General features: G+C 41.2%; 1 protein-coding gene across 5 annotated transcripts in view; it reads left to right on the top strand.

Moving 5' to 3' along the window:
• ITPR2 (inositol 1,4,5-trisphosphate receptor type 2) overlaps positions 1–25,355 on the top strand; it is a 242,940-nt gene that overhangs the window by 114,511 nt on the left and 103,074 nt on the right. For all 5 annotated transcript variants that reach the window (XM_027660753.1, XM_027660754.1, XM_027660752.1 and 2 more), the window contains 5 exons: positions 1,510–1,638; positions 2,220–2,340; positions 12,401–12,591; positions 13,326–13,468; positions 14,969–15,077. In XM_027660753.1, coding sequence (XP_027516554.1) covers positions 1,510–1,638; positions 2,220–2,340; positions 12,401–12,591; positions 13,326–13,468; positions 14,969–15,077 — 693 coding nt within the window. The remainder of the gene's footprint in view (positions 1–1,509; positions 1,639–2,219; positions 2,341–12,400; positions 12,592–13,325; positions 13,469–14,968; positions 15,078–25,355) is intronic.

Here is a 25,355-nt window from a genome sequence, read left to right as displayed (position 1 = left end):
CTCTGCCTACCATATGACAGTGCTTGTGCGTTAGAGTCAAGGTGCTTCTGTGTTCCCTGAACACGGGTGCTTTGGGATGTCACGTCAGCAACCTTCCTTAAAACATTCCTGGTGAAATTGCTGTCTTGTAGCCTCCAAGTGTGACAGTGGCAGTGTGTAATTAGAGACAATCTTTGCCCTGTGTGAGATTCAGGTGCTGGGGATTATCTTTCTGCTTCTGTCACCAACTTTTCTCTGTGACCTTAAGCAATTCACTCAGCTTCTCTGGACTTCAGTTCCCCAGCCCTGGAGCGATGCAATGGTAAGTGTGTACCACTCAGGTTCATGACTGTGTGTTAAAAGCACAGACAGTAATGAAATGCTCCCCCAGGAGCCTGTATACAAAATAAATTCTGCTTTTGCATAGATCCCCCAGAACATTGCAGTCATCTTTGGCTTGCATAGGCCAAAGAGAAAACAACTTTGCCTTCATTTCTTGTTACACATGACTAGAACTGCTTATTTAAAGGCCATTGAAGACATAGTGTGACTACAGTCTCTACTCCTTATTTGTCCAGTCCTGCCTTTTTCACTATGTTTGACTCTCTGTAGACTCCTTCCAGTACTCTGTACACTGACATATGCAAAGTCAACACGACTCTGTGTGGATGTTCACAAGTGTTGAAAAGAAATAAAGGAAATACTGAAGGATGTAATCCACCCCAGTAATTTTTTCCTTTCTTTAAGTGTGACATCTTTATGTAGCAACAAACTTTTAGTGTTGTACCAAAGGGAGTCTTCAGGAGTCTTTTGTACAAATCTTCCCATGTCCTCCCATCATTTAATCATCATTCTGTGCTCCAGAGTTGTCCTGGTACCATCCATTCCCTTCTTTCATTGTTTTAGCTTGGCTTTTGTATTTTCCCCATGTGGCTTCCCTAAGTAATGCTGCCTGTCTTACAGTACAATCCTAAAGGCTGCTGTATTGATTATGCTCTTTCCTTTCTTTACCTCTTTTTAAACATTTTTCCTGCAAAAATGTTTAAATTTTTCCTGCTTCACCTTTGCCACCCATTTGTGGTAATTGTAAAGAGAAGCTAAACATTACATGAAATCTTTCTAACCTCAGTTGTTTATGTCTCATCTGTCTCTAAAGCTTCTTCCAACCAGCCCCACAATGTGAGGAAAGGTCCATTTTCTTCTTGAATCTGTCTAAATGTGTAAGTGGCTTGCAGTGTGCTGATTTAAGGGGATCTTTTCTTCATGGTGTGGGAAAGAATAGACAGCCAGCCAGAAAGAGCTAGTCCAGAAGAGAAGGGTTTTCAAAAGACAACATGGACCTCCATGAAGAAAGATAAGCTCTCCCAAATACAGCTTGAGCACTAAGATAGTAATCCCTGAAAGAATTTGTATAAAAATAATTTGGTTTTATATTAAGAAGAAATATCAGATGTATTGTAATAAATAAGATAATAAAGCTTGCTTATTGAAAAGAAGTAAATGCCATTGTTTCCTCCTTCTTCACTTCAGGTTTGCAACACAACCACAGATCGTAAACATGCAGACACATCTCTGGAGAAATATGTCACTGAGCCTGTAATGAACATTGTGAGTGGCTTCTTCAATTCTCCATTTTCAGACAACAGCACCAGCCTCCAGGTAAAGGAAAAGAGACACAGACAAATATGTTATTCAGTCTTTTAATGAGATACCTTCTGTTCCCTGCATAGGAATGCTGTATCTTTTCCTCCTCCTTTAATGTCTCTGTCCCCTCTCATGCCACTGACTAGCAGCTTAATTCCTCTTTAAAACACTTAATTTAATCACTTACATCTCTGAACCAGTAGGCAGCTCAGTGTGGTCAGATTTACATCTGGCTCTTGTGAATTCATTAGAGGGGGATACTTGCAGAATAATGGCCTATCTCTGTATTTGTGTGAGAAAAGTGCTGTGTCCCATGACAGAAGGGACACATACCTGAGAACTGGGAAGACTCCCCTGTCCTTCTGCTCTCTCTTGTGTTTGCCTGTCACTATGAGGAAAAATTGCATGATTTGGCCTTTTTAGAGGTGCAGCATTGCCTTCTGTTTCCACCAGTCCTAAACTTCAAAGGTAATTTAATGGAGCTGTGACTTCAGTCTATAAGCTAAAAACCCCTCTGTTTATGTTGTGTCAGACCCTAGGGCAGTTGTGAGGAGATCCTGAAGGGTAAAATTCCATGTTTATCTTTTTGTTTTCAGACACACCAGCCTGTTTTTATTCAGCTGCTGCAATCTGCTTTTAGAATTTACAACTGTACCTGGCCAAACCCAACGCAGAAAGCCTCAGTGGAGTCATGTATCAAGACTTTGGCTGAAGTGGGTAGGTGGCAGGTTTTACTTTGATTATTGTTCTTCATGTTTTAAAGTTCAGACTTGAGGTTTACCAGTGTTTAATTTGACTCTACTGTCCTGAAGTTGTGATTTTAGAAATCCCACTTCCTGAGGCTGAATTCTTCCTTCTTTTATAAACCACTCAAATCTGTCTCATCAAATAGGGTTGTTAAGGTGAAACCTGTAGGTCAGAGAGATGATCTTGCTGAGTGATGATTGAACTTTCAATCATCAATTTTAATTTGATGGTTGAGACTTTTGATGATTTTGGCTTTTTAATATCAAGCAAGCTAAGATATTAAAACACAACATAAGCAAAGGTTTTCCTGTGCACGGCAGGGGAGTTGGAACAAGATGATCCTTAAGGTCACTTCCAATCCAGACCATTCTGTGAGTCCATGAGAAACTGGGGCATTTTCAGTCATGCTGGGCTGCATTTGCACAAGCTGTTTTAAGGAGCAATGCACAGCAATTGTGCATTGGAGAACACTCATCATTTTTCTCTTCAGTTCCTGGGAGATGCATTCACTATTGTCAGGCAGGCCTGGGCTTGTTCAGATTTTGTCCCATCAAGGAGTTGGGGATTGAAACCGCAATTGTCCCACTCCACTCCTTAGCTTCTCCTCTTAGTCCTCACCATCAGACCCACTCAATTACTGCTGTTACAGTCAGCCTTGCATTGTTGCTGAGACCAAATTTGGCCCTCAGGGCAGCTAATAACTTATGTGCTTTCAAATCAATTCAAACACCATATTAAAGTGGAACTTGTTTTAAAACTTCTTATCCTGAAAATATTCTTCACCAGTACATAGCTAAGACTGGCAAAAATTCACTAAGTTAAATTTCTGTAAATACAATTTTAAGTCTTCTGCCATGACAGAAGAAAAGGGTTATTCAGTACAGTTTCTAAGTAGTTTCAGTGATGCTGATTATTTGTAGAATAAGGTTCTGCTCAGTGTGAATAAAAATCTGAGTAGAGGCAGAGATACATAGAAACTGGCTAAATTCTATTGTTGATACCTTTTTTTAAAAGTATTAATAAATAATGATAAAACAATATGAGAGGGTCCCCTAGCCATCTGCAGCATCTGTGGCATTGTAACAATCAAATCTAAATTTAGGTTTTTGAAATAGCTTTACGGAAGTATCATTTAACATTTCAGCCAAAACATCTCATTAACTTTTTGTGTGTGTGAGAATAAGCAGTTACCTAAAAACTTAGCAACAGTCAATTGTTGTATTTGTTGTGCAAATGATTTAATTATGAATCCATCTGGCAAGAGAACTTTGGAAGTTAAAGACATTTTATTTCCTTTATGCTACAGCTACTACAATCTCCCATACAGCTCCATCCCTACAAATCCTTGTTTGTGTGTTTAACTCTTATGTCCTTGCTCTTCTCTGACAGTTCTGGAAGCAGGCATCAATAAATCACTTCCTGTGGGAGTCTGGAGAAAGGGGAAAGAAATAGGGCAGATGAGAGTATTTTTGAGACTGAGCACACCCTCTTGTGCTTCTAAGCAGCTCAGTGTCTTCATTTCTCTAGAGCTGCACCTAAAATCAAATTCTAGCTCAGAGAGGTCGCTGTGTTGTCTCATCGAGATAAGGGTATTTGGAAACTCCTGAGCATGGGTTTATTTTCCATTTGGCCCCGTGCCTACAGCACACAGCTGATTTTAGCATGAAAAATTCACAGCAAATTACAGCTATCCAGAGCTCTGGTGATTTATGGATGAGTCAGGCCCAAGGTCTCACTGCGCTTTCTCTTCTCCCATGTGCTAGGGCAAGAGGAAATAGCCTCAAGCTGCACCAGGGGAGGTTTAGATTGGATATTAGGAAACGTTTCTTCATGGAAAGGGTTGTCAAGCGTTGAAACAGGCTGCCCAGGAAAGTGGTTGAGTCACCAACCCTGGAGGTATTTAAAAGATGTGTAGATGTGGCACTCAGGGATTGATTTAGTGGTGGACTTGGCACGGTTAGGTTACTGGTTGGACTCTATCTTAAAGGTCTTCTGCAACCTAAATGATTCTATACTGGTGAGACAGCCAACCTGAAATCGTCCCCAGAGCAGCCTGACAGGGAAACCATGGGTCCCCTTAAGGGAATGGCAGATCCAGCTTTATGGCCAGGTATGCCAGCATGTGAAAGGGCTGCTGTTCTTTGGTGGGAAGTCTTCTGTGTGCCTCTTGTTTCTGGGGGAGCCAAGAGGAAAGCCCTGCAGCATGTCATGGCTGATATTTGGAGTCTTCTTCACATTTGTGACTTGGTTCCCTGTTTGGTGAATTTAATTTGTACCTCCGCTACAGTCCTTTCTTTCATTCCATTTTCTGTTTCATGGAGATGGTGTTTTATAAATAAGCTCTTGTGCTGTCCTGTGGGTCCAGCCTCCTTCTTGCTACTCTGGCTTCCCACCCCTGGGACCTCAAGCCATGCCTTGGGCACTCTCAGGCGTGGCAGAGCAGAGCTGAGCTGTCGTTGAAGGGCATCACCCCATGTCCTCCTCTGGGACTCTGCAGCAGCAGGGCAGGGAGACTGGGCAGCCTCTGGCATTGCAGTGGGCTGGCAGCCTCAGAGCTGCTCCCTGAAAGCACATGTCAGCAGCCACATTGCTGATCTCCTTGCCCATATCATAATAATTAAGGATTCATCACTAATGGTAAAATCAAGCACAGTAAAATTGTGTTGTGTTAGAAAATTACCACATTTTTATTTAGTGTTTTATTTTGATGGTTCAGAAAGGGAGTGTAAGGGAAGAGGTGAGGGGGGTTTCCTCAAAGAGCAAGTTGGCAGGAGAAAAAGTAGAAGATGATTTGACAAACACCCATGTGCAAGGTTTGGCTGTTGAGTGGAGATTTTAACTACTGGTGATACTCAGTATTTTTAGGCACAGTGTCAAACGTGTCTTGCCTGGGCTAATTGAGTTGTCCTGCCCCTTTTTTGTGGAAATATTTGGAAAAACTGCCCCAGCTGTGGGTACCAGAGGTTTTTACAGTTGAGGCCCTTCTGTGATTGGGTGTTCCGCTACCCAAAATGGTGCTTTGTTTTGAGAAGCTAGAGGCATCTTCCATAGCAAAAACATGGCAGCCTTCTTGTGCCTCTTTTGCTGCCTATTTATGTGGACCAGATTTGAATTTTGGCTAGGCATCTATAAGCACCCTTCTGCCCTTTTTATTTTCCTCTTCTGACTTCAGAGTCTGACAGCTTTAATGTTAAGGCCTTTGTGTTTCACAGCAGGATTTAAAAAAAACCCCAAACACTAAAAAGATTTTGCCTATAAGGGAGTATTGGACAGATTAATAGCAGGCACCAAAGACTTCTGATGGAAAGTAAGTGTAGTATAGAGTTGAAAGAACAAACTTGATGTTTTCTGTGTGTGTGTTGCTATGTTGTTGCCCTGGATTTAGAAATTAATCTCAGGAAGAAGAAAATACATACACAGATTTCCCAAGATATCAAAGATCCATATAATGTTGCACTTTTAAAAGACCCATTTCAGAGCAAGCTTAAGCAACATACATTCTTCTCAGTGCTTACTAGTTTGTTGCTGGCAGGTGGATGCAACTATTGCCTCAAGAGCTTATGATCATTACATCTGCCTTCTGATGAGCACTGTAAGGATGTGCATTATCTTCCAGGTCAACAAAATGATATGTTGCAGAAGCTTTTTTTCTGATAACCCTGGTACTTCACTCCTCTTGACCACCAGGGAAAAACTGCATAAGCTTTTCAAGCTTCACTTGGTGCTTTGTCTCCAGGCAGTTTCCTGCCTCCAGTTCAGCAGCAAGCACAGAGGCTTGTTTCTCTTCTTCAGCAGACTCCTCTCTGGCTCCAAGCTGGATATCCAAGATTGGTATCCAACATGGATACCAATGTGCACCAGTTTTTTATTGCCCAGTAAACATTTGGCCGCCTGGCATGAATAGAAACACCTGTGAAATAATATACGTATATAAATGTGCCTTGTCCACGCGGATTTCTGAAGCGAGTTACCACAGTAGTGAGAAATAACACATTAGACATATATCACTTTTGATTTTTTCTCTGTTATTACATAGGACTGAGCTTTTGCTTGAAAATGCACTCCAAAAAATGAATGATCAAAACTCTGATAAAATAGTGACAAATTAAAAATGTTTAAAAGGTCCCCAGACCTTTGTGAAAACCGAGGAACTAAGACATCTAGCCATTTCATTTATTTGAAATGAATTTGTTATCAAAGGACTTTCAGTTCCTACATCTTATGGTCTTTGCAAGGTTGAGAAGGGTTAGAGGCCAGTCTCAAAGTTTGCATTTTAAACCATCTACTGTCTTTCCATAAAGACTGGGGAATATCGCCTGTCCTCCCAGCTAAAGTTTGTATATCCTAAACTGGAGCAGGGTCTTTCTCCCAGGGCTGACCAGTCTTTCAGGGCCCATGCAAAGAACTGTCTTTGCTTCTTAATTAAGTGATGATTCTTCTATCTTCACCTTAGAGCCACAGTTTTCTGTTACAAGGGCAAATGCAGTTGTGTTATACTCTTGTCTCTGAAGTATCCATTAGCTTTTCCCCTTATGTTTTTAAACGTTGCATCTTCCCTCTGATACTGTGTGTATGCCAAGGATGTAGCCTGTGCTGTGCTGTGACCACCACTAATGAAATAATTGGAATTTCCCAGATGACTAAACAGTAGCAGATAGGAAACCTGCATTTTGTTAGGCTGTGTCTCTTGGCAAACCCTTTATAAAAAACCTGTTAGCAAGCCAAATCACATTAGTCATTATCAGATTATATCCTACGATGATGTGCAGGAGAAGCAAAAGGAGAATTCTTGTTTCCATGCTACAAAATTGGAGGCAAGACATGTAAGATTGCCATTTTCCTAAGTTCAAAACTGGAACAGGTACAGAGGAAGCACTACTGTGATGGTCAGGGGAAAGGAGAACTGTATTACAAGAAGGGACTGAGAAAGCCCCATGTGTTTTTCCTACCAAAACACAGGCCTGTGTTTTTGCTCTTTTAAAGTACTTAGGAAGATAAATAGTCACAGAGACATTTAAGCTGAAGGACAGTGGTGACCCAAAACCAACTGGACATAAATTACAGAAGGTTGTAAATAACCAAAATAAATTTAGATTGTAAATCAGAAGATTGGAACCAACTCTGGAAGGATGTCCTTGGTCAACGGGCTGAGAGAAAATGGAGAGAGGAGGGGTGGCAGATAAGCTCCCTTCATTTTAAATGGGGCTCCATAAATTTTCCCAAAGATATTAAAGAACATGAGTTGTCTGTAACAGAGAACAGTTGGTCTGAAGGAGTAGTGAAGTCCTTTCTACTCGAGTATTTATTCCCTAATTTTAGGTCACCAATACCCCTTTGTACAGAATCCGAAAAAACTCTCCTGTGGCTCTTCCTGACCATGCTTTTATGCCCTCTAAAGCCCTTTACTTTTCCCTGACAAATTACAAACAGGATACATTAAACATAAAATCCGGGTCACATTTTATTGCTTCTTTGGAATTATTGTGCATCTTTTAATGTCCATATAGATGAATTTTCCTATAACAATTTTTTTCACTCCTGAAAATACGTTTCTTTTGCTTCCCATTTGAGCTTTAAAACCTGATTTCCATTTTCTAAAAAGATAGACCTTCATTTTCAATTTTTAGTTCAAATAAAATAATTATCCTGTTGTTACTTTTTTGACAGCAAGAAGAATAACATTTCAGATGAAGCACATATTTTATTCTATTTTAACTGTTTGTGTTTCCCTAATTGCAAGAAAAATTCAATGATGATCTTTTTACAGGCTGATAAATATTTTAGTGTAGATTTTCTGTTGGAAAAAAAACATCCCAGTGAAGGGTACAAGACTGGCAGGTTTGTGTCTTGTCTACACAAAGCTTTTATTTCCCTTTAAAAGTCTTGCTGTCTCCAGAATTAGTGTCTCTCCATCCAAATGCATTTGTTAAGCAGTCAGTAAATGATTAAGGAGCTGGAGGGACTGATTTATGGAACAAAATTAATTGAACTAAATATGCATCGCTCCGTTACGTGACAACTGGGAAGTGTGGGAGAACATGATATAGCTGTCTGCAGCTACCAGAGGGGTGTAAACAGCAAGGAGAGGAAAGGCTTCACAGCCAGGCACAGCTGTGGCTTTTTCATGACCCACACCTGGTGCTGCAAGGGGTGAAACAACTGCGGGTCCCTCCAGAAACGTGCCCCAAGGATGGTTTAGGGTAGTGCAAAGAGTGCTGAAAGAGCTGTGAAGCCACGAGATGCTGTTGTGTTTTGTATACATTACAAAAGGTAATGGAGTGAAGTTTAAAATTAGGGAACACTCGGTGGAAATAGCAGGAACAGCAAGGCTCCTTATGGCAAGGTACATTATTCTGAAGAATGGACTTCCAAGGAAAATTACAGGCAAGGGCCACTTCCTGGAAATCCTTAGTGCTAAACTGATCCTCAGGCTCAGGCAGGCAGCACAGTGAAAGGACAGTGCTTCAGCAAGCATTCCTGAAATAGGTCCAATTGCTGTGCTTCTGTGGAGAGAAATACATGCAGGTAATTTAACCAAATAACACCTCTGCCCATTCCAGCCTTTCTGGGAGCAGCTGGATGTGCTCCTGGGGCTGCGGTGGAGTCTCGTTCACTGATGGAGAGTGGCTGGATTTTTTGCTACTTGATTCTCAGCATTAATGTGGCCTTTTTCTTTTGAGTCCCTGCCTCAGAGTACTTTTTAATTGTTTAAACAGTAAGGGAAAGCAAAGCTGCTGATGCACTGGGTGCCCACAGCTCCATCCAGCACGGAGCAAAACACTTTACTGTGACCTGGCTGGATTTGCAGCACTGGGTTTCTTACCATTTCCATGGGTCCCGTTTGCTTGGCTCAAGTGTGGCTCTTGCTGATGGCATAATTGGGGGATTTCCCAGCAAATTCCATTTCCTCTGACACTGGCAAGTTGGTATTACATGTTCAGGGTGTAATTAGCCCTGTGCACGGTGCCCTAGGTAGGAATTGGGAAGTCTAAAAGCTTGAGACATGCCCTTCACTGCAGGACAGAATTTATCTTTGCTGAAGACATCACAGAATATTCTGAATTGGACCCACAGGGATAATGGAATCCATGTTCTAGTCCATCCTTGTAGGTATCCTGCTGGATACTTATGGTACCACTGTACATACAGCCATGTAGCTTTTCCCCAAGTTCACTCGTCAATGAAAGACAGAATTTTACCCCCTCTCAGCTACTTTGTCTCCCAGCTCTAATCCTACTTCACAAGTTTGACTGCTGTCCAAAAGTATTTCTAAGTGGAACAAAAATAAACATGCTTTTAAATATTTGATGTTGATACTTTAAGGGAGATTGACACATTTTGAAGAGGAAAGCAGCCTACAACACCTAAATTAAAAATAAATATTTATGTTCACATTTGTTCATCAGCTTTCCAAAATGTAAAAATATGTTTCATGTTGTTTTAAATAATGAAATGTGAAACAAATGAAAGATAAACTTTCTACAAGCTGCAAAGGAATAAGAAGACAAAGGCTTTGTTTATAGCTTAGACTTCAACAGTGCCCTTTGACAACCAATACAAATCTTAATTACAAATGGAATTATACATGTAAGAACTGTTCAAAACAAAGGAGTATTTTTTTTCTCCCTCTGGTTTTCTTTGTGATAGTTTTAATTAGCTGCAACTCTTTGAACAATCATAGTCCTTGACTGCTCCTTAGACACTGATGGAAGTTGTTAATTTCCATGGCATCTGTAGGACTGCAAAAGTCTGGGTTTTTCTCTGAACAGAGTGTTCCCCATTGCTAAATTTATTCTTCAATATATCAGGATTCTGCATGCATTCCACTTAATTGAGAAGTGAGTATTGTCCAGTAACATTCCAGTGATTGACATTAGGACACAATAAATTGGATTAATAAGCTGCAGCACCTACTCACACTGGCAGAACTTCAATGGACTTCTCTAGTAAAGTAAGCACCAACAGGGCAAATGTGTTTTGAAAAATAGCCCAGTTGGAGAATATGGAAAAAAACAATCATTAGAAATAATGGCCAGCCATCCGTGGTATTTTCCACATGTTAATCAGAACCTGCCTTCAAAACAAAAGGAGAGTGGAAAGGAAAAGTCAATTTGTCTCTTCCCATCTTGACCTAAAAAAAAAAAATGTTTATTTTTTCAATTCCCTGTGGCAGACTATTTAAAAGAAGGTGCCTACGAGAAGCAGAAGATGAGATCTCTCTTCCATCCCAGTGGAACGGCCTAATCCAGAGGAGGGTGCCCTGCACCTGTGGGAGCCATCAAAGGGATGAGAGTACCCCTGACAGAGCTCCCTTGCCACAGTCTGAGACTGGGGGGTGAGGTGTCACAGGCAAATTTAGGTTTATAATAAATTCTACCGTTACAATATAGTGTTCAAAGGGAAAGAAAGTTTGTGCCTTTTGGGGTCTGTGTGCCTGGCTCTGCTTGCACATACTCCTGTGGGGCCTGATCCATAGGCTGTTCGGGAAAGAAGGGCGTCTGTTGACTTCACAAGTTCAGGACTTCAAGTTGTATATGTTTTAAGAGCTGGGAAGGAGGAGTGGAATATTTCTGATGCCTCTCCCTGCTGTGGACAGTGTGCGTGTTGGTGGGGATATGCCTCAGAGAAATGTTGAGCAGAACTGCAACATAGGCTGATGCTTTTTATAAAATTCACCTTCTTTCAATAAGGAAAATGAAAAAATCAGTTATTATTAGTCATTATTCCAAATGAACTAGAACTACTTCTCCATTTTGCTTCTAAGTTTTTATTAAGCATGAACTGTGCCATGGAAATTAAGTGAAATGACATAGAATACAGAGCCTAAGCACTGGAATGTGACCTAATCTTTCAGAGATATTACTGCGTTGATCACAGAACCACAGAATAGTTTGGGATGGAAGGGACCTTAGAGATTATCCAGTTCCAAACCCCCTGCCATGGGCAGGGACACCTTCCCCTAGACCAGGTTGCTCAGAGCCCCATCCAACCTGGCTTTTATCACTTCCAGGGATGGAGCAAACCCTTTGTTGAATTTCAGACAACTCTTGCTGAGCCAGGGAAGAATGTCACTGTGATGTCCAGTGGGATGGAGAGAAGCAGCTAACACAGAAACTTTCATGTGGGAGAGGGCAGATACCTTCTAACATTGCCTTTCAAACTGCCTTCTCAGACAACAGTTCAGGATGCAAGAGTAGTTTAATAGTGGATGCCCTGTAGGGATTCCTGCAAACCTTTCCTCATTTTTTTTTTTCCTCTGATATTGTCTCTACTGTCACTTCCTGCCCCCTAAGTCTAAAAACTAAAAAAAAAAAAATTCTTTAACTATTGATTAAATTTTTTAACTATCAGTTAAACTATCAGATGTTTATTAACTATTAGATATATTGTAGTGGCATCCAGGAATCCAGGGTTTATCAATCCCAGCAGTATAGGAAACCCAGAGAGAAGAGGAGACAGTCTTTTTCAAATTTAATTTGTATGCACTTGGTTTCTCAAGGTCTTCACAGGAGAAATACACAGAAAAGCAGCAAAGAGCACTTGGGATGAATTGGATAAATGTGCATATGTCCACTAGAAAGAAGAATTTTAGAATTTGCTTCCGAATAAAGTAAAACTAACTGTTGAAATAATAATGCATGCTCCTTTTGTTACTCTTATTAATATCTCTGGATCTGATTTTTTTTTAGTAAAATAAAAATTCTGTTTTAAAAAAATAAATGTATCTATAAAAATACATACAGGAAGTTATCCCCCTCTCATTAAAATTGGTGCAGCTTTCTTTCTTTAACAGGATTATGGCTGATTTCTACCACTTAGGTAGAAGTAGGTAGGTAGTATCTTAGGTATCCTTATTTTTAGATATAAGGCTCCTTATTTTTAGGATCCTTATTTTTAAAACCTGTTGAAGTGATATCCCCCTGCCCCTTAACTTCAGGAACAGTCAGATTTTGCACGCCATGATCTTGATAAGATTTTCAAGTTTTTGCCACTGTAAATGTCTTACTTTAACTTTTTTTTCCTGTTAAAGCAAAGAACCGTGGGATTGCAATTCCAGTGGATTTGGACAGCCAGGTCAACACCTTGTTCATGAAGAGCCACTCTAACATGGTGCAGAGGGCAGCCATGGGGTGGAGAATGTCAGCCCGCAGTGGACCTCGCTTCAAAGAAGCTCTTGGTGGGCCTGCCTGGGATTACAGGAATATCATAGAAAAACTGCAGGTACAAAACCAGCAAATGGCTTGGGCAGTGGTGCCAGTGCCTTTATCTCACATGTGTCAGATGTGGAAAGCCCCAGCAGTCACACCCTGTGCCCCAGAGGATCATCCAAACACTCCCTGAGCTCTGGCAGCCTTGGTGCTGTGCCCACTGCCCTGGGGAGCCTGGTCAGTGCCCAACCACCCTCTGGGGGAAGAACCTTTTCCTGAGATCCAGCCTGACCCTGCCCTGACACAGCTCCAGGCCATTCCCTGGGTCCTGTCCCTGGTCCCCATAGAGCAGAGATCAGTCCCTGCCTCTCCTCTGCCCCTCCCAAGAAAGTTGTAACTGCAGTGAGGTCTCCCCTCAGCCTCCTCTTCTCCAGCTGAACACACCAAGTGCCCTCAGTGTCCTCACACGGCTTCAAATCAAGGCCCTTCACCATCTTCATTGCCCTCCTTTGGACTCTCTTTAAGGGCTTCATATCTTTTTTATATTGTGGTGACCAAAACTGCACACGGTATTCAAGGTGTGTTCTCCTCAAAGTGGTCCACAGAGCAGGATCTCCTTTCTGCCTTTTCGTGGCCACGTGTCCCTCTTTTGCTGCAGAGGAGGCAGTGGAGCTTTCAGGAGCTGTTATGTCAGGTCTGTATCACTGGAGATGGTCTATGAGATGGAGACCACCTTGTGCACGTAGAGGTTCAACATCATCAGGAGTTTTCTTGCAGCTCTGAATACTGTCCTTCTTTCTTCCCCAGGATGTGGTGTCCTCCTTGGAGCAGCAGTTCACTCCCATGATGCAGGCTGAGTTTTCGGTGCTGGTTGATGTGCTGCACAGTCCAGAGCTCCTTTTTCCTGAGGGGAGCGATGCCAGGATAAGATGTGGTGCTTTCATGTCCAAGTAAGTGGTGTGCAGAGGGGCCTATTTGCTTTGCTAGGAAGGATGGCAGGGCATTTTCAGCAGCACTTAACTCTGATTTTCAGCAGAAACTTATGCATGCAGGTGGCTGAGTTCACTATTGAAAGCTTAAACTGAGGGGGTTTGCTGCATGTTTTATATTTCTCAGCAGTTTAGGAGTCTGGAGAGGAGCAGAGAGAGAGGTTGCTTGCCTTGCTTACCTAGAAATGGGATGTTAATAGCTTGTTAAAACTGTGGCAGGCTCAACTTCTGTTTTCTCAATGGGCTACTTTTGCTATTAAGTTTCTCCAAATCTACAGCATTAACTGAGACTTTCCATAGTAGAATTTTCTTCATAGTGAAGCAATGGGGGGCTCAGGGCTAGTGGTTTTTTGTTGAAGGTTTTTTTTGGTATAGTAAATAGATATTTTTATTTTAAACTACCAACAGCTCTTTTAAAATACAGTTCACTGGCACCCCTACCTGGTCTTGAACTATTAGATATTTTATTGCAGTCTATGCATTGGAATAGAGTCTTGCAAATTTTTTATTAGTCCTCAAGTGAGATGCTCCCCCCTGCCCCTGAGAAACTATAATTTAAACAGAGATAACTTGAGGGAAATTAATGCATTTGGCAGCTCTCCTGATTCCTTGGCTATTTGCATATTCTGCAGAGGTAGTGTTATAACAATACACTTTGTATATTTGGAAAAATTAAGCTAAATTTTGGAGTTGTCCCATCTCATGCCCTCTGTCCAAGTTCCTGTCCCAAGTCAGCATCAAATCATGTGTAGGGCTGATGGATGTGGCCCATGTACTGCACAAACATTTCTCCAGCAATGTGTGAAAAAGTGCAAGGATCTGTGCATGGACCTGCTCTGCACAGACAGGCTGCTTCTAATACCAGCTTAATCTGACTGAAATCCAAACTCCTGTCACAGCCATAGCTGGAGATCGAAATGTACCCTGTTTTCTAGCTTGTCAAGTTGTTGTGTGAATGTAAACAAAGGTTATGTTTCATCCAAATGCCTGTATTTCTGAACACTTCCATGAAAGCTTTTTGATGATCCTTTTGGCTGGATACCATTTGCTAATTGTATCATAAATATATTTTAACCATTGTGGAAGTTGGAAGGTGTAAAGGTTGTAGCTTTTAAAGGTTTTGAGATGCATGGTGAGCGCTGCTTACCTTTAAATAAAGGTTAAAATAAGTTACCTTTAAATAAAGAAATGATGAAATAGCAAGTTTGGATCTTAATCTGGAAGCCCTCAGAAAAAGTGGACGTAGAATTCTGCCTTCTGTATGGGCAATAAAATATGCAAAGTGACAAAAAACCCACCTTTGAAAGTCCCATTTCCTTTTTAATTATGATTTCTCTTGACTACTTCTATTTTCTTTCCTTGAGGAAAAATATAGTGACAGGCAATTTTTGCATAAAGAAATTGTAGTATGGCTTAGCAACAATGTGCAACGCTCTTTAAGGTTTAATATTTTACTTTAAGGTTGATTAACCACACAAAGAAGCTCATGGAGAAAGAAGAAAAGCTCTGCATTAAAATTCTTCAGACATTACGAGAAATGCTTGACAAGAAAACTAACTTTGCAGAAGAGGTACTGCTACCACTTTAATATTAAATATAGAACTAACAGCACGGTATTAAATGTTGGCTGTGGGACAGTAACAGAATCTGACACAAGTTCAGTTTTGTACATGTTTTAGGGATAACTTAGTGTCTTAGGAATGTGTGGTAAGGTAGGAAGTTAGATTGGAACAAAAGAAACTATCTACCTTACACAGTTTTGTGTGAGGGACTCAGCAAGAGTTCAGGCAAGGAAGATTAAATGAATTAGCAGTAGCAAGTATTACTATGTATAATTACTATATATTGGATATCTAGTATTTCTGGAGACTAGTCTGCTTATGTCACATCTGACTTTACCATAAAGTCATATTATATATGATGGATATATATATATATATATGGAAATATAAGGGATTTTTAATTGCAAGTGTACAGTTTTTCCCTGCTGCCTGTGGTGCCAGACTTTTGTACTCCATACACTTCTTAATCCTTGTAAATGTGTGAAGGGAATGTGCAATGTTTAGGCAGAGCGGCATAGTCTGTACTCTGTAAGTGTCTAATTATTTCTTGCACTCCTCTCTCTCTCCCCTTATTGGCCATTTTTCTCTTCCAAACCCAAGTTTTTCAAATACCTCTTTCATTCTGCCTGTGCCTTTGGGTATCAGTAGCTGGATTAAGATTTACATGTCAGCTGTCCCTTCTTTTTGAGCCATGATTTTTGTGTGGTTTCCTCTTATCCGTATTTCTGGGTATTCCCCAAATCCTTTCAGTATTATTCACTCTTATATATGAATCATAGAGCTATTATCTAATCTCTCAGTGCTGACATCTGCCCTGCTCTACACAAGAATAACCAGTGTGAGCAGACAAAACCAAGCTCATCTTCACCTCCTATAAGAAAACTGTGGCTAGGCCTGGTCCAATAAATTCTTTTTTTAATGTCATAACACAAATTTCTCAGGTGAAGCAGATATTATTATTCTTAATTATTATTCATATTTTTTCTAGTAGATTTCTGGGTCCATAACACCACTACATCACATGGGAAAACTGATTTGCTTTTGTAACTGCATGCTTTTTGCCAAAACTCTCCAAAATAATTGCATGGACCCACTAAAAGTTAACCTCATCTCAGGACTGGGGGGGGGGGGGGGGAATGCAACAATTTCAATGTATGGCTTAAGCAAAAAAATTGCCTATTTTAATTGCTCTTGGTACCCTGTTGTGATGCTGATAAAGTGAGACAGAGTGAAGCCATCAGAGGGAATGTGCCCCACTGGTGTGTAGGGGCTTTTCACCTCTCCAGCCCAGCTTCTCTGTAGTGGACATAGGAGGTGTATTCCCATATCCCTCCACCATCTCCATGGGGCAGGGTGGGTGGAAGAGCTCTTGGGTAAACAGAATTTCTCCCTCGTGCTTCCTCTCGAGCCCCGTTGGTTTTACACTGCAGGATGTAATGAATCAGTGCAAACAAATAAATGAGTAAACAAGCTTCTATGGTTAGCAAGTACTTCCCTGGCTTGCTACACTTATGAGTCATTGTTCGTGCCACGGACTTTGGAACAGCAAAAATAGCACAATGAATAGGCTCATGTGCGTGTTTCCCATCTTTTTTTTGAACCATGGTCTCACTGCCCATGAAGTTATTCAACTGTGCTATGTAGATGCTAAAAAAAAATAAAAATATAGTAGTAAATACATAATGGTAATACCAGAACAAAGCTAGAGAGGGATGAGTGACATTTTGACAGGAAGACTGAGTTTGTAAATCACGCATCAAAACGGGTTTTCTGTGATAAATCTGACAGAAATGGTAAACCTCCAGTTTCTGCAGACTTCTGCAGTGTGAATCAAGGAAGAAATAATGAAATAAAATTTCCTCCTCTTTCTTTCTCATCTCACAACTGAGAGCCTTCTGCTGCCTTTCTCTTTCATTTCATGACTCAAAGGCAGCCTGTTTTATTGAAGGAGCAGGAGGAAAATACAGCTGTAGAGGCTTATTTCACCTGTTTTATGGCTGTTCGTGTCCCCACTCTGTTGTTGTACCTCCCCTTCCTGGTGTTCCAGGTCTCTGGTGCTCTCCTGGCTCCATCCTGGGATTCCTTTCCAGCTCTTGCTCATGCATTGTTTTGCTTAGTGCTGCAACATCTTATCCTGTTCAGAATCAAAGTTTAATTTCGGAGTTTGATTTGAGGTATATAAATGACACATAAAACCTCTCGGTCATTGATTGGCTTTCATAAGTAATTCTGGGTGATTATTGCAGTCTCCTGGGAGAGAGTCCTTTTTGTATTGATTAAGTGACTGACTGGAGTGAAACTTGATCTACAGCCCCTCTCTTGCAGAAGGCTCTTCCATAACAGTGGAAGAAGTGTGGAAGTTGACATTGCCTCTGTTCAGATAGTTACTGTGGTATCTAAATGTATTTATCTAATAGCCTTCTTCAGTCTCCCTCTTAAAGCAGAGAAACAGGAGGGACAGAAAGGACTGTGTTTGGACTTGATCTGCCCCATCTATATTTGTTTTTTTTGTTGCTGGCCATTTTTATAGCTATTTTACAAAACCAGAAGGACTGGAATTTTTGATATTTTTTTTTTCCCAGCAAATCTTTTTTGTCCTTCCCCCCACCGCTTGATTTCAGTTCAATTTCTGAACAAATGGTGCCTCTAGACCTACTTACACACCTCAGTTTGAATCTGAGTAACCTTTCCAAAAGCATCTGAGACACGCAGACCACCGATGCCTGTTCACTTTGCAAATGACAGGAGCAGTTCAAAATCTCAGCTGCCCTGCTGGAAGTGGCTGTCCCTACACAGAGCTGGTGGGTCAGGAGGGGCAGCCCAGCTGCTTCAAAGAGGGTTCACAAGCTTAAATTAAATCCTCCTCAGTGAATTGGATAAAGTTGTTGAACTCCTGTCCTAATTGTGCTCATAAGGCAACTTCTTAACCCGTTCCAGCTGCTAGCACATCAGTGCCTTGGCCATGGACAAACTTCTGATTTCCCAACTGTTCCTAAATGAGGTCAGCATCTCTGGGGGTAAAAAAAAATATTCTCTCTGATAATGTGTGTATATGAGGAGTTTAGTGTAACATTACTGGCTGATAAGGGTGCTAATGGATGACAGTGCATTACAGAACATGGCAGAATCCAATCCAATCCTCCCTGCCAACTGGCACTTCCTAAGGGAAACGCTGTTATAAATGAATTGAACCCTTCAGTAAGGGTTGCCTGTGCTGCAGAACACAGACTTCATACTTTTTTTCCTGCTTTAGGTGTTGAAATACAGGATAAATAATTGAAAACTGCATTTTTAAGTGTCAGTAGAACAAAGACTGTGTAAGCTGCTTAATTGTCAGAAATAAGTAGTTGTGCTTTTTTGCCTTTTTTGGAAAAACTCATGGAAAATGTTGGTTTGCTCTTATACTAGTTCATGATTTAGAATCATGGAAGTAGCTTTGTGGCCTTTGGTTTTGCAGTGTTAAATGTTTCTGCATTCCACTTTAGGTATGAAATGTGAGCTGTCCTCTCTTCTTTGTTTGCAGCAATGGCACCAGATAAACATGTGAAAAAACAGTACAGCTTCGGTGTAAATATAAATGTATTTTATTTCTGTAAGATATGGTCTCCAACATGGCCATACAGGCTCTTGGTCACTTTGTGCCAGAAGAACTGACTCTTTTCATATGGAGCTGTTGCCAAAACTCCAGTGAGTTTGTCCAAAGCAATAGTCCCAGTTTATTATTGTACTGATCTACCAGTCAAGTTGAAACCAGTGGGAGCTGCAGGTCTTTTTCTGCTGGGATAAATGGTCTCAGTGTGTCTTAGAAGCCAGAGGTTTTGCTGGGAGCCACTACAGTGTCCCAGCGTTGCAGTTCTTTGAATCACAGACATTTCCAGCTTAAACTGCATTCTGTTCTACAGCCTCATCTTTTCAAGATGATTTTACTTATTTGCATGTGCAAATTAGGCAGCATTCAGATAAACAGTATTTGTAGGTAAAAAAAAAAAAGGGAGAAAAAAGAGAATAATTCTGGATATGTGGGGCTTGTTGAATGTATTCTACCTCAAAAGGATGTTTATTTTAAATAGGAGAATGGGATCCAAATTCCTTTATTTGTGTTACTACTCACATTTTGGATTAGTGGCACTGCAGAGGCATTCTGAAGAATTACATTTAATTTTTCCCTATTTCTGCTGTCAGTTTTATTTGTGCTGATGTATAAAAATACCTATGCACCAGCCTGTTTTTCCCTGTTGTGAGCAGTTCTTCTCCTCACTAAGCTCAGTGTGGCTGTGAGGTAATAGAGGGTTAGAAATATTACAGGAGAATGTGTAAGCTCAGTGCTGCATATATTGAATTTTTTTAAATAATCACTTCTGTGTTTTAGCTGGTAAAGGACATTTTTGCAGTATCCTACCTTAAAAACTCTCTCCTTGGGAAACCAGCCACAAGTTCGGGGAGGAAGAATGTTTGGTTACCTCTAGTGGTGCCAGCCAGGTTGTGACCAGCATTTACTTCTGGTCCAGTCAAGAAACTGCTGTTGAGGTTTTGTCATGACAGTCAAGAGATAAAAGTTGAAGTCCAACTGAGATAAACCCCTCTCTGTGTGTGATGCTTTACGTGAAGGTGGTGATGTGTTGCAGTACCAACGCCTGTGCTAATTTATTGCAGAGGAGGATTCATGGCTTGCTATTGCTGTGAATCCTCTGAGCCAGTAATTGCAGTGGCAGGAGCATCAGAGCTTTCAGACATGCAAGACTAAACACTAAATGTGGCCAGGCCCTTAGAGTGTGGTAATTTCTCATTATACCCGTACACTGACATTTTACAAAGAGAGAAAACCCACAGAAAACCAAACTAATGAACTTTCCCTTCCCCCCCTCTAGGCTTCAGGCTGGAATAATTAAGCAAGGAGATACCATAGGGCATGTGATGGTGTTGTTTGTACTAGCCAGGTGTTTTTAGCCACAGTGCTTAGTGCCTCAGGCCGTTGGCCACTGCAGCACTTTGTTATTGCTGCACATTCTTGGTGCTTTGACATGTGGCATCAACTGCAATCTTCTGAATTAGCATCTCTCGTCTTTGGGTATCCCTTATCCCTCCCAAAATGGGCATCCTTCTGGACCGAAGGAGGATGCTGCTGTTCTCTGAGGTGGACAGCCCCCTGATATTCTGCTGGCATTCCAATCACACACATTTGTAGAGAGATGTGTTTTGTTGCTGATGCAAAAACATGTAAGTATGTGGCATATGAAAAGCATGATTCCTTTTTAAGGGAAGATTTTTTTTTTTCTCTAAGTAACAGGCCCCAGAGATTTGATCCAGCTTTGGACTGCCACCTGCTTGTGTTCATAAGCCTGTTCAAAGTCACTTTAGTTGGGCCAGTTGTGAGGTGCTTACAGGAGTCTATGTTGTGCATTGCTCTTGTTGACCTGGACAAGAACTTTAAACTCCAAGTCATATATCAAGGGCAGGTGGGAGACAGTACTCCTGACCTCTTATGAAGTGCAACACCCTGATCTAGTGAAAGACAAGAGCATTTTAATCTGCTGTATGGGAAGTGAACATATACCTGACTACTTTGCAGGGCTGGGTGCATTCATGATTTTGCTCTCTCTTTTATATGTATTATATATGTAAAACTGTCACTGTGGTCCATATATATTAACTCCAGGTACTTTTATTTCAGGTGATAGTTGAGTGAGCAATAGTGTTCACTGCTCACTGGTACTTATTCTGCTTTGTTTCAAAACCTCGGTTATTTTGTCACAAATCTAATGGCAGGATGCCAAGGCTGAAAAACACACATGGTTGTGAACATATTTCATCCAAAAGATAGTAGTTTCTCAGCAGCTCATATTTATCAAGTTTTAAGAATATAGTATGCTGTTATCCAGTTTTATTTCAGACATATTAAGCCCCACATCCTGATTGACATATTATTTTGGAACTTGTATCATCTGCTTTTCTCACATACATCATCTTTCCTCTAAAGGAGCATCTGATACTGTAAAATATTTTTGTTAGATACTGATTTAGACAGCATCATCCAAACCAATAACAAAGTTAAGTGGCTTGTTCCTTGCCCTGAACGACCAACTTCTGCTGTGGAATTTCCCCTTTACACAGTGTATAGGGATGCTCCTTGTTTTTCCATTCCTGTTTCACATCAATTCCTCTCTATGTACCTGGTATCAAGAACAGCAAAGCAGCAAGAAGATCTTAACTAACTACAGACCATTTGGCATTCTTCTCTATTACTATTACTTTTAGTTAAAATAAAAAGGAGAAGAGTACAAGGGAAGAGAGCTGTTTAACAAATAAAACCGTCAGAGCTCTGATGGTTCCTCTGATTCATCTCACCTTACTCAGGTACAAAATCCGTGGAACTGCTCAGGATCTTCTATGTGAACAATAGCAGCTGGATTTTATTTTTGTTGCTGTTTTGAATACAGTTGGGATGGATTTCACTAAAGACTTCATCTAGAAGTTAAATTCCATGCTCACTACAGCTATTTCAATCAAACTGTACATCATGAAGACATCAGGATCAAGGTTTTCTTTCTGTCTGGTTTAATTTATATATTTTAAATTATGAACAGAGCAGCCAAGATTTTTAGGAAGGTAGAAGGTTCCAGCAGATACTAGATTGGCAAGGGTAAATTACCAAAGGTATGTTGTAGGTTAATATGTAAAATGGGTCAGCAGTTTTATCATGTGGTTCATGTCTCCAGGTGTGTGGAGTTTTGTGTCAGAATAGATTCATATCCATAAATACAAATGTGAATATTTGTTTTAGATTATTTATTCCTATTCCATCTCTTTTTCTAATGAGCAGCATTTTACATCCATGGTGGAGTCATATTAGAAGATAAATATTTGAGTGTTCATTCAGTGTCCTCCCACATTGTTTTGTTTTTAATGGGGTAGATGTTTTTGCTTAGAATATCTGTGTTAATGCTCTGAGTTACTTAACACGAGGAAAAACACAATACCCATGGCCAACCTAATATTAGTGATTGATAGTTGTTTAAAGTGTCCAGCTGACATTCCAAGGAGTCTTTGTGCTTATTCACAGGTGCAAAAGGGGCTTTTGTACCGTGCTTGTCTGATGCTGGGAGAGCTACACTGAGTAGGAAGGGAGTTCAAAAGAACATATGGGAGATGAGTATGGAGAGAGAAACAAATTGCAGCCATCCTGAAGTTTGGGATAGCTGTAAGGTTTTTTTGGGAGTTAGGAGAATAAAACTGCATAAACCATTTTCCTGACTGTGATTCTGGAGGATGTTGCTCCCCACACACTTTCTACTCCCTTTTAATAATTAATGGCTATACAGAAAGTCCACATTCCCAAGCAGTTTCAGTATCACTGCCAGGTAATGATGATAATTCTTCCTGGGGAGCACAGAGGACTGCTGCAGTATCGCAGAGACCACTGTGTGGCAACTGTGGACTTTTCAAAAATGTCTCCTGTCTGTGGGAGTAGGTCAGCTGCTGCTGCTTCTGCACAGCTCAATTCCCACAGCAGCCAAATGTCTGCAGTAGTCGTGGAGGGGGCGAGAGAAAATGTCTCCTTTTGGTTTTGAATTACCCTGGAAGGGGAAAAGAGTTCTTTTGTTTTCTGGGTGGGGTTTTTTGGTTGTTGTTGTTGTTGACTGTCACAAATTTGCTGCTGCTTTATTTAATATGTTTGAGCAACAACCCTGTTTGTACTTTGCAGTCGCACCAGAGATAGCAGTGAGCAGAATTCAATGCCTTGTATTAGGGATGGCCAATGAATATTTATGATAGACCTAGGGAGCCAGTAATAAAAATGAAATCGGCATGATGCCACTAGATCCAAATCTTTGATCTCTGTTTTAAGAGAAAATACAATAAAGCAGGGGATAATGGACTCATTATAATGGAATGGTTAGTTATGGTTACTTAGGGCAGTGTGAATAGGTGGCATTACATAAACTGCTCTGGTCTAGGATTTATGATTCAGAAATGTGTTGCAGGCACTGAGTTTCTACAGAAAATATCAGTTTATGATATTATTTTGGTTTAGTCAGTCCCAAGCACAAGGAACTAAAGATATACCTCTTTCAGATATTAGGATGGGCTGTGCTCTTGCCTTACTAGGGGTAGCAAAAGCCCTAAGAACCAGCAAGGCCCTTCTGCTCGACCTCTTTCTGTGCTTCTGCTCCTCATTCATCATCCTGTGAGCAGGTAGAGGGAGAGTTGAGCATTGCAGGAAGGTGGAAATTAGATTCCAGTCCCTGACCAGGCTGTCTTGCTGGATACCAGATGTGAGGGGACACTTGGGGTCATCAGGGAAGAGGGGACAGCTGCTGGTTTGGCATCACCAGGAGGATGCAGAAGTCGTGGCTGGAGATGGATGCTGCAGCAGGACCCACCTACATCCACCAGGAGCAGGGAGAAACAGCTGAAACAGCTCGTGGGAAGCCTAATGAAGGAGCTGGTATTTGACAGGGACAGGGAGCAGGAGCGAGTGAGCTGTTTTTCTTTTTAAGGGTTGCAATTACTTGCTTAACACCCCTGCCACACTAAGCAAGATGCAGAGGAGGGTTGATTCCAGGCCATAGATGAAAGCTGATCCTGAAGTCTCTGTCTAGCCAGGCAGGAGGAAGAAATGGAAACTCAGTGTTTTCTGATTCGTTTCAAACTCATGTAATTTCTAAGGGACTTCGTCACTAATGACATCTGGCAAGGGGTTAGTCCCTAATGTGGCCCATCTTTCCCTTTTCAAGAAAAAGAAAGTATATGCTATAGTGAACTTTGGAAAACAGCTATTAAGCAACCACAGTAACTGCTTCTGATAGGATCTTTTTTTTTTTTTTGTCTGATGAGGATTTTACCCAGCATGTTTGGCCTTGGAGGAGAGCCTGGATGGTATTGCCAGCTGGAATTGTCAGAGCTGCTTTGTCTTCTGTCCTAGGAAAACAGAAGCCTGGCGGGCAGTCACTCTCGCTCTTATTTCATATCCCTGCTTAGTCAGAGTTGCCAGCCCCAAGCACTGAAAATCCTGAGTCAGGCCACAAACAATCACGAGATTTGGCTTGAAAATCATGAGATTTTTTAATTGCAAGTAGTTTATTTGGGATTTCTTTGAGTCTTTAGAGTATCTGTTCTGCCAGTTTTATTGTACAAATCCCAGAGCTTGAAAATATGCTTTGCTGAATTATACATGTGTTTATTTACTGAAATGAAAGCCAGGTTCATTTATGGTTACCTGACCTCTGGAGTTCATGGGGAAAAGACCAGCATGTCTAAATGATGTGGGATGACCAGGTTGCTCAATGAGGGGCCTGTTCTGGATTGGTGATCGCCCTGAGGATTATGAGCTTCATTGTCACAGTGTCACTTTGACCCGTGGGCTTTTTTGAAGGAACCTTTTTTTTTGTTGGGCAATGCCTGAAAGTGTCCTTTCAGTTCAGGGCAACAAACACTTTGCACAGGTTGTTCCCCATTTACCTTGCAACAGCTTTTCATGGGCATCTTTTCATGTGGCTCCTTGCCAGCGAGGGCCCAACTAATCCATTCTCTTCCCGCTGCAGCTCCCCTGTCGCTCGGGTCTCGCCCGGAGCGCACACGTGCGGGTGCTTTGTGCCATGCAGAGTCACGGGGGTCCTGTGCTGGCACGGCGTGGATGGCAGTACTGGAAGGCAGGGAAACGTGCACCAAAGGTCTGGACTAGTGTTGGTAACTCTCAGGTACAGAGCCGTCACTTGGGCTTGGGGAGAGCATCTTATAGCATTGAAAATTCGTTTGGGCAGAGTTGTCCGAAACATTTTGTCCCCAAGTACTGAGCAGTTATGCTGGCAATGTCTCCTCATATTCCTTTTTTCTGCAAGATTTTTACACCCTCCCCCTTTTTTTTTCCTTGTTACTTTTCTCCTCTTTCTTGCAAAACCCTTGGGTTTTGACTCCTTAGCTGTATATGTGCCCCATTACTCCCTATCCAGTCTGCCTGTATCTGCTGCAAAAGAAATTTAGATAACCTTGACTCACGGTTTTTCAGTACTAAGACTCCTTCCTGGCTCCATGGGAACAACAAGCTTCCCTTGAACCAGGTGTCCCTTGAACCTCAGCTAGAGGTTCTCAGCTCTAGGGCTCCTCCCAAGCCACTCTACTGGGTACAGTTGAGAACTTTAGGGAACCAAACTCTTCTAAATATACAAATATTTGACTGTGGCTCTCTAAAAATGAAAATCTTTGCATTTAAACAAAATGCTGGGAGTCCTCCACATCGTTGGGAAGTCCTTCTTTTACTAATCAGGGTAGTGTTTTCAAAGGTAGAA

This window comes from Corapipo altera, unplaced genomic scaffold (assembly GCF_003945725.1).
Source record: "Corapipo altera isolate COAL_440 unplaced genomic scaffold, ASM394572v1 239, whole genome shotgun sequence".
Taxonomy (NCBI): Eukaryota; Metazoa; Chordata; class Aves; order Passeriformes; family Pipridae; genus Corapipo; species Corapipo altera.
This window is presented reverse-complemented; position numbering and strand designations above follow the sequence as displayed.